We start from the raw sequence: 14,351 nt of genomic DNA on the forward strand, positions 1-14,351 counted from the left end.
ATTCTGTAGAACTTTGCAGGAATTATGAATATGTCATGTATGTCCTATCTGTGAAATTTAAACTTTAGCAATGTCCTAGTATTCAAATTATGCAAGGAAACCTCTGTCCTTTCTAGACTTCCCTGTCAGACACGATTGAGTGACTGACTGAAATTTTTTTAATTTTTTTTATTTAAAATGGTTTATTTCTTTAAAAAACATTCGCGGCCCGAGAGCCGAATTGCAGTTTCTTTCACAAGGTATACATCAGTGACAAAGTAAAATTACATGTAAAACATTATGCATGGTAGTAAAATTGGAATTCTTTTGTTTTTGGTTTCCAATGACATCTTTTTTTCTTTGGTAATAACAAACATAAAATGAGCTGTAACAGGTACATGAGCATTTGTCTACATCAATAACCCACTACTTGTAAAGGCTAAAATTAAACTGATTGAATCTTTGTGCAGCACAAAACATACCACCATTCGGTACAGTTCTAAATCAGTATTGAATTTCAAATGACGTTGAAAATTAACCTTTTCATTTTTTGGCCTGCAAATGGGACATAGAACCTTAAAAAAAGTTGTTGTCGTACCTGTTCTCTCCTCATAACGATCCTATAGGCATGATCTTGAGCGTTGTAGAGAACCTTGATGTCTCCCACACCTCTCTCCTTCCATGCCTTTGCTTCACCATCGTAACGGTATAACTTGGCTCGGTGACTGAACTTTACTTCTTCTCCTTCCTCTCCTACAAAAAATACAACCACCCCAAAATGGAGGAAAACAAAATTACTAACAGAATAATGATGATACAGTCGAACACTAAAAGTTGTCATTGAAGACAGGTTCCTTTTAGTAAATTATTATCATTATCATTATTTGGGGTCACTTTGGAGTCACTATGGTGGTGAGACTCGAGGTATGAATAATAATAGGCATTTCTATAGCACTGTCTATCTAGAATTTCTATTCCGAGGCACATTTATTATTACCCCAGCTTTAGAATTGCAAGTCAAGCACTTAACATGAGAACACAGAGAGCACTTACCCGTCTTGACTTCGTAATCATCCGGCATCTGGAAGATGGGCTCAAAGTAGATATCTTCCACCTGCTCCACCTCGTCGACGGAGCCTCCAGACAGCGTCCTACCTCCCCTGGAGAAGGAGGTCTTCGGAGACCTTCCCACGCCCGGAGACTTGGCTCCTCCAGGGGACTTGATGGGGCTCTTGGCAGTCACCGCGTTGAGGTCCATACGGAAGGTGAAGGACGAACCCTGAGACTTGGCTATGTCGGTGAAGGACAGAGCAGGTTTGCTGGGTGTAGAGGATGAGGCAGATGATGAGGCGTCTGCATCAGCATCAGAGCTCAAAGACTTTGATTCAGCGAGAAGAAAAGAAAAGAAAAATTGTATGAATTCAGCGGAATGTTAAAAATAAACCCTGAGACTTGGCGATGTCGGTGAAGGACAGAGCAGGTTTGCTTGGCGTAGAGGATGCAGATGATGAGGAGGCGTCCGCCGCTTTGGATTCAGCATCAGAGCTCAAGGACTTTGATTTAGCAAGAAGAAAAGAAATGAAAAATGATATAAATTCAGCATCAAGAAGGTGAAAGACGAACCCTGAGACTTGGCGACGTCGGTGAAGGACAGAGCGGGTTTGCTTGGTGTAGAAGATGCCGATGATGAGCCATCCGCTGCTTTGGATTCAGTATCAGAGCTCTAGGACTTTGATTCAGCAAGAACAAGAAAAGAAAAATGGTATAAATTCAGCGGAAGGTGAAGGATAAACCCTGAGACTTGGCTTTGTCGGTGGAGAACAGAGCGGGTTTGCTCGGTGTAGAGGAGGATGCTGATGATGAGGAGGCGTTCGCAGCTTTGGATTCAGCATCAGAGCTCAAGGACTTTGATTCAGCAAGAAGAAAAGAAAAGAAAAATAGTATAAATTCAGCGGAAGGTGAAAGATAAACCCTGAGACTTGGCTATGTCGGTGAAAGACAGAGTGGGTTTGCTCGGTGTGGAGGCGTCCGCTGCTTTGGATTCAGCATCCGAGCTCAAGGACTTTGATTCAGCAAGAAAGAAAAGAAAAGAAAAATGGTATAAATTCAGCATCAAGAAGATGACAAAGTTATCCTGGATCTGAGCCCATGGTCTTCAGTGTGAACCAAGGAATTTGGAAAGAATCAAAGAAAAGAGCACTGGCATAAAATTGGAAGAAAGAAGATTAGTAACTCAACTCAAAGGTCCCTATTCTACTCATTTAGTTAAACCTAGCCCTGGATTGAAAATCATGTTTAACGTTACTTTGTTAAACCTGATTTCAAACAAAGCTTACAGGCTCAAGAGTTTTAACTTTGCTAAATCTAAGCCCATGGCCCTCAGAGTGAACCAGGTATACATGTTTGACAAGAATCAATGAAAAGAAATTTGGTAGATAATGGGTGGATAGAAAATTCAACTCAACTAAACAAAACATTTTTGAACTACATGTAAAATCCAATCTGCAAGAATTCATACTTTTTTTAAACTTTTGAGTTTAGTGACTGATCTTCTTTCTATCTATTGTAAAAGTGCATTGTCATTATGTATTTGGCATATTTGCATATTTAAAAGAATAATTAGCTACGATGTTCAGCGTCCATCGAACCAATGTCTAAAATGTAAATATTCAAGTTTGATAAACAATCTTATCATTATCACTTTATACCATGATGTGATAATGTACAATGGGCACCGGCATGTTATAGTTGTGATAGTACACTCACCTTCAGGGCACTTGAGAATGGGTACCCTTCCTTGGTTTCACCCGCGTCTGGTGCATCTGGTTTACCGAAGGCGAACCCTGCATCAGGCTTGGATTTATCCTTGCTACCAAAGGAGAACTGAGGCATGTGTTTACCAAAGGTGAACTTGTCTGTGACCAAGGTACCGCCTGGAGTGGTTGCACCGGCAGAAGTTGATGGTGCCGCCTCGTTGTTATCGGCGGCACAAAACGCAAAGCCTGTTGAAGGTGTCTTAGTGGCACCGTCATTCTCTTTTGGCTTCTGGGTGTCGTCCTTCTTTTCTCCAAAGACGGATCCGGTTGAAGGTGCCGACTTAGATGAGAGGCTGAACCCTGCAGGAACCTTGAATGCTACACTTGACGGTGCAGCACCATCAGTCGTTGTTGAGTCAGGGGTGGCACCTTTCGAGGCGGAAGAACTTCCAGACAAGCTGAACCCAGCAGGTGTCTTGAAGGCGACGCCACTACCAGTGGTACTTCCGGTGGTTGGAGGACTTCCAAAGCCAAATCCAGTACTTGCACCGCTTGGCTTAGCACCAAAGGTTAAACCCGCTGGAGAAGCAAAGGCACCACCGACAGCGCCGGTAGATGGTTTGGGATCTGTACCTGGCTTTGGTGCGGTACATGCTACGCAGGCAGAAGACTCAGCTGCATTGTTACAGTAACAGGCATCGCAGTCCCATGAACCAGGTTTATTGGCAAACTTTGCTGCAAGACTGGCTGATGACTGTGAAAAAAAGAGAGAGAAAAAAAAATTAGTGGTAGTAACACCTACATGTACATCATATGGATCCGGGCTAACTCGGACTCGGCCTAGCCACAAATACGGAGCCGAGTTGTCCCAGCTTACCCTAACTTTAACCCTGACCCTAATGCTAAATCCTACTCTAACCTTAAAAACTATCCCTAACCCAAAAAAATTTCATTAAAAAATCAATCATGCAGGACAACTCGGCCCCGTATTCGCAACGGGACGAGGTGTCCCCGGGTCCGAGTTAGCACGACTTTCATCATATAATTCGGCACATATCCATCCTAGAGATGCTCAAGGCACTTTCTTAGTAGAAACAAGACCTAAGCCAATTTGCAAAAAGGGCACTGAAAGCATTACAGAAATCACTTCCCACCACTCTCAGCTGATTTTATCGATACAATTAGTAGAATTTCAGCCTCTTTTCCTGCCTCTCCAATATGTTGAGTTTTGTGCATGTTCAGCATTAAGGTGAACTGATATATGGTCAATTGATACAGCACATCCAGTGAACGCAGTGCTGAATGTTAAGCTATGCAAACATCGTGACTCAAGGGCTCCCCATTAAACTGGGGTCATATTAAAGGGGCTGTAGCATGATGAGACTAGGTGTCTTTCCGTGGCCTGACTCGGTCCGATCGGGTATAATACGACTACGAACAACGCGACCGCAGTATTCACGTGCGTGCAACATACATGAAACCGAAGCGTGAGGAGAACTTCTGTCTGTTTCGCAAATGCTAGCGCGCGCTGACTGTTAATCAAGTCCATTCATTTACGTGCAGTTGTCCAAAAGAAGTCATAGAGGCCATTATTTGCCATGCTACACCCCCTTTTAAAAATATCATCCAATGATGAAGGCACCGTCATTTCTCTATTGACAAAAAAAAAAAAATCATCAAAGTTTTAGGGATCAATATGAATTTTGTTGACGATCATCTGCTCTTAACACTAGTAGAGTATTTAAATGCTCTCACTAACATACTCTTTCAAAAATAAATTCTAATTTTGAGCTCTTTGAGAGATACTTACCCCTTTCCCCATTGAGAGTTGATTGTTTCCCATAAGAAGGCTTGTAAGCTGTGGGTTAGCTTCCGATGCTCTAAGGGACCTGCTCTCGGTGGTCTGTTTGAAAAAAGAAAGAAAGAATTAATCATAAATATGGAGGCACTATACAACTAACTAAACTCAACCATCCTTTTGTATTGCCTCGTATCCTTCATTAACACCAGAACATTCACAGTGCCAGCGTTGGTTTAAGGTAGTTTATGAAATTGTGTGTTATATTTTAGTCCTTGCATTTGTAGATTTATAAAGTCTGAAGACTGATTGGTCAGTATAACAACAAAGGATAAACTGAAATTTCAGAGTTGCCAATTTGAGACAAATTAAGCAAATTCACAAAAAATTCCATGTCTTTGTTAGGTCAACCATAATTTTATTTTCTTGGCCGTAACGTATAGTCCACATCATCTCTAGCTTGTTCGTACATAAAAGACAATTTTTTCTTTTCTCCTCTTCCTCCTTCCCTTCTTCCTTTACCCCTAGTGGTCTCTCAGCCACTACGAAAGTTACTTTGAGTGTTTTCGTCAAATATCAACCAAAAAATATTGTTCAATCTTGTTTATACACGTACATACCTTTGATACTGACAGCCATGTCTCTTTCGTCTTTCTCTTCCTTCTTCTAAATCTTCCTTGACCACTACTAGCTACTTGGTCTCACGGAAATGTTCCTCAAAATGCTTTGATCAAATATCAACCAAACACCAGTGTACAGTCTACATCTCTTTCATGCATGTACATACCTTACTGACGACCTCCTCTTCTTCTTCCTCCTCCTCCTCCTCTTCTTCCATGACCCCTAGTAGTTCCTGAGCCTCAAGGAAACATTCTTTGAAGCACTTGGCATCCTCGACGTGCTTGAACTTGATCAAATTTCAACCAAACACTATTGTACAGTCTACATCTCTTTCATGCATGTACATACCTTACTGACGACCTCCTCTTCTTCTTCCTCCTCCTCCTCCTCTTCTTCCATGACCCCTAGTAGTTCCTGAGCCTCAAGGAAACATTCTTTGAAGCACTTGGCATCCTCGACGTGCTTGAACTTGATCAAATTTCAACCAAACACTATTGTACAGTCTACATCTCTTTCATGCATGTACATACCTTACTGACGACCTCCTCTTCTTCTTCCTCCTCCTCCTCCTCCTTTTCTTCCTTGACCCCTAGTAGTTCCTGAGCCTCAAGGAAACACTCCTTGAAGCGCTTGGCATCCTCGACGTGCTTGAACTTGATCAAATTTCAACCAAACACTATTGTACAGTCTACATCTCTTTCATGCATGTACATACCTTACTGACGACCTCCTCTTCTTCTTCCTCCTCCTTTTCTTCCTTGACCCCTAGTAGTTCCTGAGCCTCAAGGAAACATTCTTTGAAGCACTTGGCATCCTCGACGTGCTTGAACTTGATCAAATTTCAACCAAACACTATTGTACAGTCTACATCTCTTTCATGCATGTACATACCTTACTGACGACCTCCTCTTCTTCTTCCTCCTCCTTTTCTTCCTTGACCCCTAGTAGTTCCTGAGCCTCAAGGAAACACTCCTTGAAGCGCTTGGCATCCTCGACATGCTTGAACTTGACAGCCAGCTGCTCGGTCTTGGCCTCCTCCTCTGAGAAGTCCACGGCGAACCAGATCCACGCAGTCTCCGAAGCCATCATCGGCTTGAGGACCATGTCTGCTGTGATCCAGTGGTTGGCACAAAGCTGCAAGGTCAAAGATCAAAGGTCACATTGTTAATCTATAAGACAGGAAGGCACTTTAGGAAGGCAACAGGTCAATTTAAAGAGAAGCTATCACCGGCTTCAGGACCATGTCTGCTGTGATCCAGTGGTTGGCACACAGCTGCAAGGTCAAGGATCAAAGGTCACACCGTTCATCAAATCAAATTTACAGACGGTTTAAAATGTAACTGCATTTCCACATGTCAAAGGTCAACTTGTTTAATTAAAGAGAGGAAGGCACTAAGTCAAATTACAGAGAAGCTATCATCAGATTCAGGTACATATCTGATGTGACCCAGTAGTTTACGCAAAGCCTTAAAGAACAGAGATCAAAGGTCACATTGTTCATTAAATGAAATTTACGGACACTTTTATATAAATGACTGCATTTCTACATGTCAAAGGTCAACTTATTTATCTATAGAGAGAAAGGCACTTTAGGAAACAAGGTAACAGGTCGAGTTAGAGAAAAGAAAGCCATCATCCGATTTAGGTACAAGTCAGATGTGATCAAAATGGCTCGCACACAACTTCAAAGAACAGAGATCAAAGGTCACACTGTTCATCAAATGAACTTAACAGACTATTTGAAATAAGGCTGTGCACAACAGTGTAATGAGGTACCCGAGTACACTCCCAGGCTAACAAGCGAATACACAAATATTTGAACGCCATGTTTAAAAAAAAAAAAATTTTTGTTGTTGAATTTTTTTGATTTTTTTGATTTTGTTATTGTTTTTGATTTTTGATTTTTTTTTGCCACCACCATACCACTGGAGCAGTATCCCAAGTCCATCGCCAAAAACGCATGCAATTTTACTTCGAGTTGCAGTTGAAGGCGCCGATTTAATAATAATAATAACAGTAAACAATAGTGTTTTAAAAACCAAAGATGGCAGAATAATCCATTTTCCTCCAAGTCCAAACAGAAATCTGGAAATTTGGTCCCAGTTTCTGAGTGGTGAGTTTGACAGTGCTTGAGTTGGGAAACATTTTTAACCGACGACACCATGCAAGCCGCCGCTGCTCTCTCTGGCATGGGTAACTGCCGGCCTGGGATTTTTTTTTTTTTTTTTGCGGCCGAATATTAGAGTAAGAGAAATCGTACTCGAGCATTCGACTACTCGTCGCAGCCCTAATTTGAAATGTAACTAAATATTCACATGTGAAAGGTTATATCATCTATCTAAAAGGAAGGCGACACTGTAAGAAGTAAATTTTTAGTGATGCTATCATTAGATTCAGGTACACGTCGGATGTGAATCACTGGCTAACATACAGCTGAAAGGTCAAAGGTCAAACCATTGGTAGAACTAGTGGAGACCAACACAGAGGTCTGACATCAATGATCCAATTCATTGTGAAAAGACATTATTCATTCGCACTGTAATGATTTGGTCGTAATGGCTATGAATTTCATAAAAGATACAATGACTGCCATCAGCGAAAATACACAATTCATCTTCAAAGAGATAGAAGTCCTGGGGGGTGTTCTCAAAGACTAAGATCGACTTTAAGTTGGACTCAACAATGGCAGGCCATTCATACCACTGGTTGCTCTCACTATTGGTCTCTCAATTATGATCTTTAGATAACATTTTTTCCTTCAATAATGAATTATAAAATAATGTAAAATCTGTAGATTTGTGACCATGATTTGTACGTCCCTTGAAAGACCAATGCCAGAAGATGGCGAGAGAAAATTATGGCATTAATGCCCTGCCATAGTTAAGTCCAACTTAAAGTCAATCTAAGTGTTTGTTAAACACCCCCAGCACATCTACTATGAACAAACCTTTAAGATCTGATCCCTCCTCATGAGAATGCGAGCATTGCCAGTCTTGGGGTTCCTCAAGACCTTGATGTCTCCGACGCCGCGCTCCTTCCACGCCTTGTTGTCGCGATCATATCGATAGAGCTTGGCCCTATGGCGGAACATCTCCGCTTCATCCTCCTCCCCGGTGCTGATACTGCCGATGTCAGGGAGCGACACGATGGGCTCGTAGTGGGGGTCGTACTCCTCACCGCCACCGTTTGAGTCATCGTTGTCATCGTTGCCATGGGAAACACCGCCACCTCCGAAGACGGGGGCCCCGGTGTGGGCAAAGGCGAATGGTTTGTCAGATGCTGGATTTGGACGGTGAAGGAGAAAAGAAGTATAAAGAATTCTACAGGTAAAGAAACAGACCCTGGAAAATGTTTCACAAGGACTAAGGTAGACTTAAAGATAAACTTGAGTTCTGGTAAAAAAAGAAAATGAATTCTCACAGAATCTAACAAAACTTACACTGAATGTTCAAGATTACAAATAAATGTCATGTGCCAAACAATTTTGGAAGAAAATGTATACTGGCTGAGTAATGAGCATAGAAAGATAAGGAAATCAGGGTAGTAATAGCCCCGACACCATGTGTGTTGTCCCATATACATCTATCTGTGTAAGTGATTGTTACTTTACCAAGACTCTGCCAAATTTATGATGATTTTGATGACTCTAGAACCTTGCATTACACACCATTACTTACATGCTATATGATCAACTTTTCTGATCCATTCCACACCTTTTCTTTCACAATGCAATCGCATTACCAGTACTCAAGTTTATCTTTAAAGTTGGACTTAAATATGGAAGGCCATTCATGCTACTGGTTGCTCTGACCATTATGACCTTTGGATAATATATTTTCCTTTAATAATGAACTATGACAAAAATGAAAAAATAATGTTGATTTGTAACTATGATTTGGACGTCCCTTGAGAGACCAATGCCAGTAAATGGTGAGAGAAAACAGTGGCATGAACAGCCTGCCATAGTTAAGTCTAACTTAAAGTCGATCTTAGTCTTCGCGAAACACTCCCCTGGATTTTCACATGTAACATTCAGCAGGGAGGGGCAAGAGCATTCACAAAGGAGAGTTGTTTGTATAATGCTGGATACCAAATAGAGAGGTAACAAGAATTCCATGAGTAAAGACCCTAGTTTTGAATGTAATATATAATATGGAGAGGATGGGACCATTATGTGAAAGAGTTTTGAAGAGTTATGGACAAAAGGATAATTAAGGAAATCAATTACCAATGAAAAGGCATAGTAATAGTTAATGATGTAATCTCTTGATGAAGTATTGTGAACTGACTATTCTTCATATCAGCTTCTTTGTTCAATAACCAATGTATTAACAAACCGGTATGTCCTATAGATGTTTTTCATTCACTATTACGAAATTAATCATCTTATATTTTAATGTAAGCTCATTTTTTTGTTTAAGAGGGGCGGGGGAGAAGGAGAGGCTTTAAAACACATTTCGTTCCTACCTTTTTTGCCGAAAGGCTGTTCAAATCCGTCTGTTTGGTGGGCTGCTAAAGTCGCAAATGACATTCCTCCTTCTACGTCACCACCTCCAAACATGCTTCCCCCTTTACAATGGAAGGTAAAATATCATTAACAATCAAACCACTTATAGTGTTTAAAGAGAAGGTTGAGTTCCGGTAAGATGTGAACCGATTATTTGTGAGTATTATCATTGTTATTATGCAAGTGTGAAAGAACATAAGATAAAGAATGTTCCCTGAAAAGCATGGCTCTTCAAATGCCCTAATTTTCTAAATATGGGATGTAACATTATAAAAATTGGGACAGATTTTTCGGCCACATGTTAGTGTAGTCCCATATATATATCTTTCTGTGTAGTGCTTGTTACTTACCAAGACTGGGCCAAATTTCTTAACATTGTAATGATTTCAGAACCTTGCACGACACATGAATACTTATATGCTAGATGACTTTACTTTACTCTTTATTATATTTTTTCTCAATTTCATTCTCCTTGTACGTCTCTAAAAGCTCATACTATACTACTCCGATTTCGCCTCCTTTCACACCAGACCTGCCAACCTCTCGAGTTCAAAAACTGTATTCTTTAATCCCAAAAGTTGTATTTTACTGACAAAAGTTGTATTCTTAAAAATAAACACAGACTGTTACGCGAATCAATGCCTCTTACAGTTCGTACATACAGGAAGAATTCTTTTTATGGATCAAAATTTGAATATGCATGATTTTGTCACGACTGTTGTGTTCAATGAGCCAATGAACATCCCCAAATTGCCAATGTGCGATGCTTGTAGGATACTTTACTGGACAGAATGGGCATTTTGCCATTGTAAATGGCTAACACACACACAAAAGTTAAATTAAAAAATTGTATTTTATTCAGGAAAATCGTACTATCGTATTTGCTTCTAAAAATCATACGAAATACGACTAAAACGTATTGGTTGGCAGGTCTGTCACACCCATTTAATTCAGACCCACTATATTATGTTACTCAGTACGGGAGCCTATTCACATACAAGCTATGCTTTTTATTTAGGCTCCCTACATTTTTCATTGTAGTACCTTGCCTGTAAAAAAAAAAAAAAATTTGAATTCTTCAAATTTGAAACATTACCTGGTGAACTTATAGGCAAGCTTCCTCCAGTTGCTCCAAATGCGGATGAAGTTGATTCTACAAAATTAAGAAAACAAAAGAGTTTCAATTTTAATTCTAATCGATTCATGCATTACATGTATCTCCATGTTTCTTGCTCCATTTGCATGAAACAAGATGACTAGGGTACAGTACAACAATTTTAGATTGCAAAATGTTTGGTGAAGTTTTTGCCAAGATGATAATGGCAATATTCTGAACAGAGCAGTGTCTTTCTCAACACATTCCATACACCGTTGCAGGATCTTATCTCCTGTTTAACAAGGGACTGCACTGCTTGTAGCTACTTGCGCCCTCTATATAGCCAACTATGCCTAAGCGGTACCCGTTGGTCCCCCATGGTCCCCTTTTTCTTATGTTAATTGAGAGCTGATTAGATGACATAACCCCCTGCCAGCGACCATGCAGGGAGGTCTAATCCCTCCTGGCCAAACTAGTGCAGATAGGCTTGAAGAAACTCCTACACCCTCACCTTTCGGTCTGACTGCCGGTCCTTTCTGAAAAAGCGAATCTAAATCAAGGTCTTCGATACATCCAATGCACCCCTTGCAGGGAGGGGCATTCTCGTAGAGATAGAAACCACCAGGGAGCTTGAGTTTCTCAGCTCTAGCACGCTGCCCAGGAGTTGGCTGGGTCATGGAGACGAAGATTACATCATCGTCTAGTGAAGAGAAGTATGATTACAAAGCATGAGGAATAATAATAAAAATAATAATATCAGATATTTATAACGTGAATATATCCACCATATAAGATGCTTAAGGTGCTCCAATACTCTGCTAGGCTGCCGATTTCGGCACACACAGCATTCAAGGAATTCCTTCCTACCAGTACCCATTTAACACCTGGGTGGAGAGTGGCAAATGTAGATTAATGTCTTGCCAAAGGACATTAGTGGCGCGGCGGGACTCGAACCGCGGACCCTATGATCCACAGTTCAACGACTTATCCACTAGACCACAACACCTCAATTAATTGTCTCAAAAATTTTAGATTGTTCCGACTTTCACATGAAACAAAGAATTTTATTGAGTACTACAAGATAACTGCTCCTAATACAATCCTAATACAATGGAAGTAGTAAACAGAGTAATTAATGAAAAGTAGATGTTTCAGAGATTCAACTCCATCCTCTGGTAAAGGAGGAGGTTCTTAGAAACAGAGGTGTTTTGGTCTTGTGGACAATCACCAGACTGTGGATCGAAGTGACACAAATTTGGCAAGACATTACTCTGTTTGCCACTCTCAACCCAGGTGAGGTAAATAAAGCTCTCTCTTTCCAAATTTAAATTTTTTTTTCCGGTGTATCCATGGTACACCATGGGGGTGTTTCACAAAGATCCTAAGTTGAACTCATCTCTAAGTTGGACTGAACAGTTATGGAAAGCCGTTAGCATCATTGAAAATATGTTGTAAAGGTTATTTCAAAACGCATAAAATGTTGATTCAAATGATTCATATTTGCTATCATCAAGGAGATTTCATGTTCTTGATGTGGAATTTATGTAAAGTCTAAACTACTTCAATTTTTTCTTTTGGATATATTTAATATATTTAAGGCTACAAATTGCTCTTCATAATCTTTAAGTCCAACTTCGGGTTAAGTTTGACTTAGGATCTTTGTGAAACACCCCCCTGTACACACATCCTGGGATTCTTTTATAACAAGAAAAATAATTTTGTTCAAATTTCACAAACCTTCACCCTCTGATTTGAAGGATACGGACTTGGGTGTGTCTGCTACTTTGGGCGATGCAGCCTCCTTGGCCAGAGGACTCTGTCCCGGCTTCCTTGAGGATGGTACCGTCTGGTCCGCCTTCGGAGAGGAAAAGAACCCTGGATACACCGGTGACGCGGACCTTGCCGTCTCTTGGCTAGGGTTAGGCTTGCCGAAGACCACTGGTGATCCTCCTGCTGCTGCTGCAGGCTGGAGAGTGGCCTTTGAAGGTCCTGCAGGCTTGAAGACACCCGCTGTTGATAAGGTGGATGTTGACGGAGCAGACGTGGTGGACATGCCGAAGGAGAAGCCAGTGAACGGGGATGCAGAGGAGGAAGTGGTGGCTGGCTGGGCTATAGAGGGTGCTGGTTTGACAGTGCTTGGTGAGAAGGAGAAGCTGCCGAAGGCTGGACTTGGTTTCGAGGCGGCAGAAGCAGGGCTGGGAGTAAATCCTGTGAACTATTGTTGAGAATGGAGAAATGCATGCAGGGAATCCGAATCAATACAGCATAATGGTAGGAATTACCGTGTCGCTACTACAGTCATTAGGAAAACACACAAAGATCAATTTTTCTATCCTCTGGCCCTCCCCAAAGATTATGAGTTTTGCTCCACTGAAAACATATGTCATATTCCTTGGTAAAAAGTGAAATAGGCTCCTTTGAAGCACATGAGTACATGTGTACACATCCGATAAGTTCTGTGCACACGTAATGAAATCAAAGCAATATGTAAGCAAAGTAATGAGTTGGTAAATAGGAACTCGTCTGAAAAAATTGTCTGATCACAAGGAGGCCAAAAAAAAGGGGCTTCGAAAACCGCCCAAAGTGAAATCATGAACCATGACAGACTGGTACCAAGAATAAAGAAATAGAAGGGTTCTATTTCTTGTCTTTCAAAAAATGGCCAGGGTCTTCAATGTTCGCCCAGCATTGATACTAATCAAGTTGACATTTAAGTTGTTGTGAAAGGAGTGAGATAATCGTTATGTTTTCATGAAAGCAATGTTTACTTCTTTAAATCAATGCTCCACGATTAAAAATTTATGATTCTGAACAATCTCATAGTTTTGAGCAAGGTCTTACCTGTGTCTTTGGCTGAGGTGGTGCAGAAGTATGAAGTGAAGCAGGGGAAGGGGAACCCCCTCCCGTAGCAGCAGCAGCTGCCATCATAGTCAGCCTCTGTCTGTCGGGCATATTCTGATTAGCCATCCCCAGGGGCTGGAGACTCGCTTTGCTTGGTTCCGCTGTGCCCAGGGGTTTGGTTGGTGTCCCTGCAAAGTGGCTCAGGCCCGGTGTGGCCACCACGGGCGGAGTCACGTTTTCGATGCCCCTCTCAGGGGTGCTGATGAAGCCCCTGTTGGGCACCTGGGCGGGGGCTGCAGGGGTAGGTCTGGCTGCAGCCGAGGGGGATGGGGAGCCTGGTGAGAACATGGCTGGGGGAACTACACCATGAGACTTGGATGGCATTCCACTGGTAATTGAACCACCTGATAATAAGAATAAGTTCAAGACTTTGTCAAACTAAATGGATCTTTGAGTGCGTGCAGTCGAAAATGATGCCTCCGCCATAGAGCAATTTTTTATAAACCAAAACAGAAGCAATTTCTTAATTTCAAGTTTGATTGTAATCCATTAACACGTTCTCAGAATATCATGATTACAAGCTATTTGTCATATACATGAATGACCCTTTGATCTCTGACCTCGTGACCCTACAATCTAATCAGTTAATTGGCATGCAAGATACATACATGTCCTGAGTTTGATAGTAATCTATCCGTTGGTTCTAATGATGCATTCATAAGCTATTTTTGCCTACATAATTAGTCCCATGAC

The 14,351-nt window shown here is 41.3% G+C and overlaps 1 protein-coding gene across 5 annotated transcripts in view; it reads right to left on the reverse strand.

Moving 5' to 3' along the window:
• The window catches only part of LOC593568 (RANBP2-like and GRIP domain-containing protein 5/6), a 43,946-nt gene that overhangs the window by 7,176 nt on the left and 22,419 nt on the right, over window positions 1-14,351 (reverse strand). For 4 of the 5 annotated variants that reach the window (XM_030981879.1, XM_030981878.1, XM_030981877.1 and 1 more), the window contains exons 23-34: window positions 13,599-14,002; window positions 12,495-12,972; window positions 11,269-11,457; window positions 10,758-10,814; window positions 9,622-9,723; window positions 8,102-8,433; window positions 6,160-6,288; window positions 5,685-5,807; window positions 4,546-4,638; window positions 2,746-3,489; window positions 1,033-1,357; window positions 578-732 (exon numbers count right to left, since the gene is read on the reverse strand). In XM_030981879.1, coding sequence (XP_030837739.1) covers window positions 578-732; window positions 1,033-1,357; window positions 2,746-3,489; window positions 4,546-4,638; window positions 5,685-5,807; window positions 6,160-6,288; window positions 8,102-8,433; window positions 9,622-9,723; window positions 10,758-10,814; window positions 11,269-11,457; window positions 12,495-12,972; window positions 13,599-14,002 — 3,131 coding nt within the window. Of the gene's footprint in view, window positions 1-577; window positions 733-1,032; window positions 1,358-2,745; window positions 3,490-4,545; window positions 4,639-5,684; window positions 5,808-6,045; window positions 6,289-8,101; window positions 8,434-9,621; window positions 9,724-10,757; window positions 10,815-11,268; window positions 11,458-12,494; window positions 12,973-13,598; window positions 14,003-14,351 lie in introns of all 5 variants that reach the window. The other variant, XM_030981880.1, reaches the window with a different exon arrangement.

This window comes from Strongylocentrotus purpuratus, unplaced genomic scaffold (assembly GCF_000002235.5).
Source record: "Strongylocentrotus purpuratus isolate Spur 01 unplaced genomic scaffold, Spur_5.0 spur5_scaffold_12, whole genome shotgun sequence".
Classification (NCBI taxonomy): domain Eukaryota; kingdom Metazoa; phylum Echinodermata; class Echinoidea; order Camarodonta; family Strongylocentrotidae; genus Strongylocentrotus; species Strongylocentrotus purpuratus.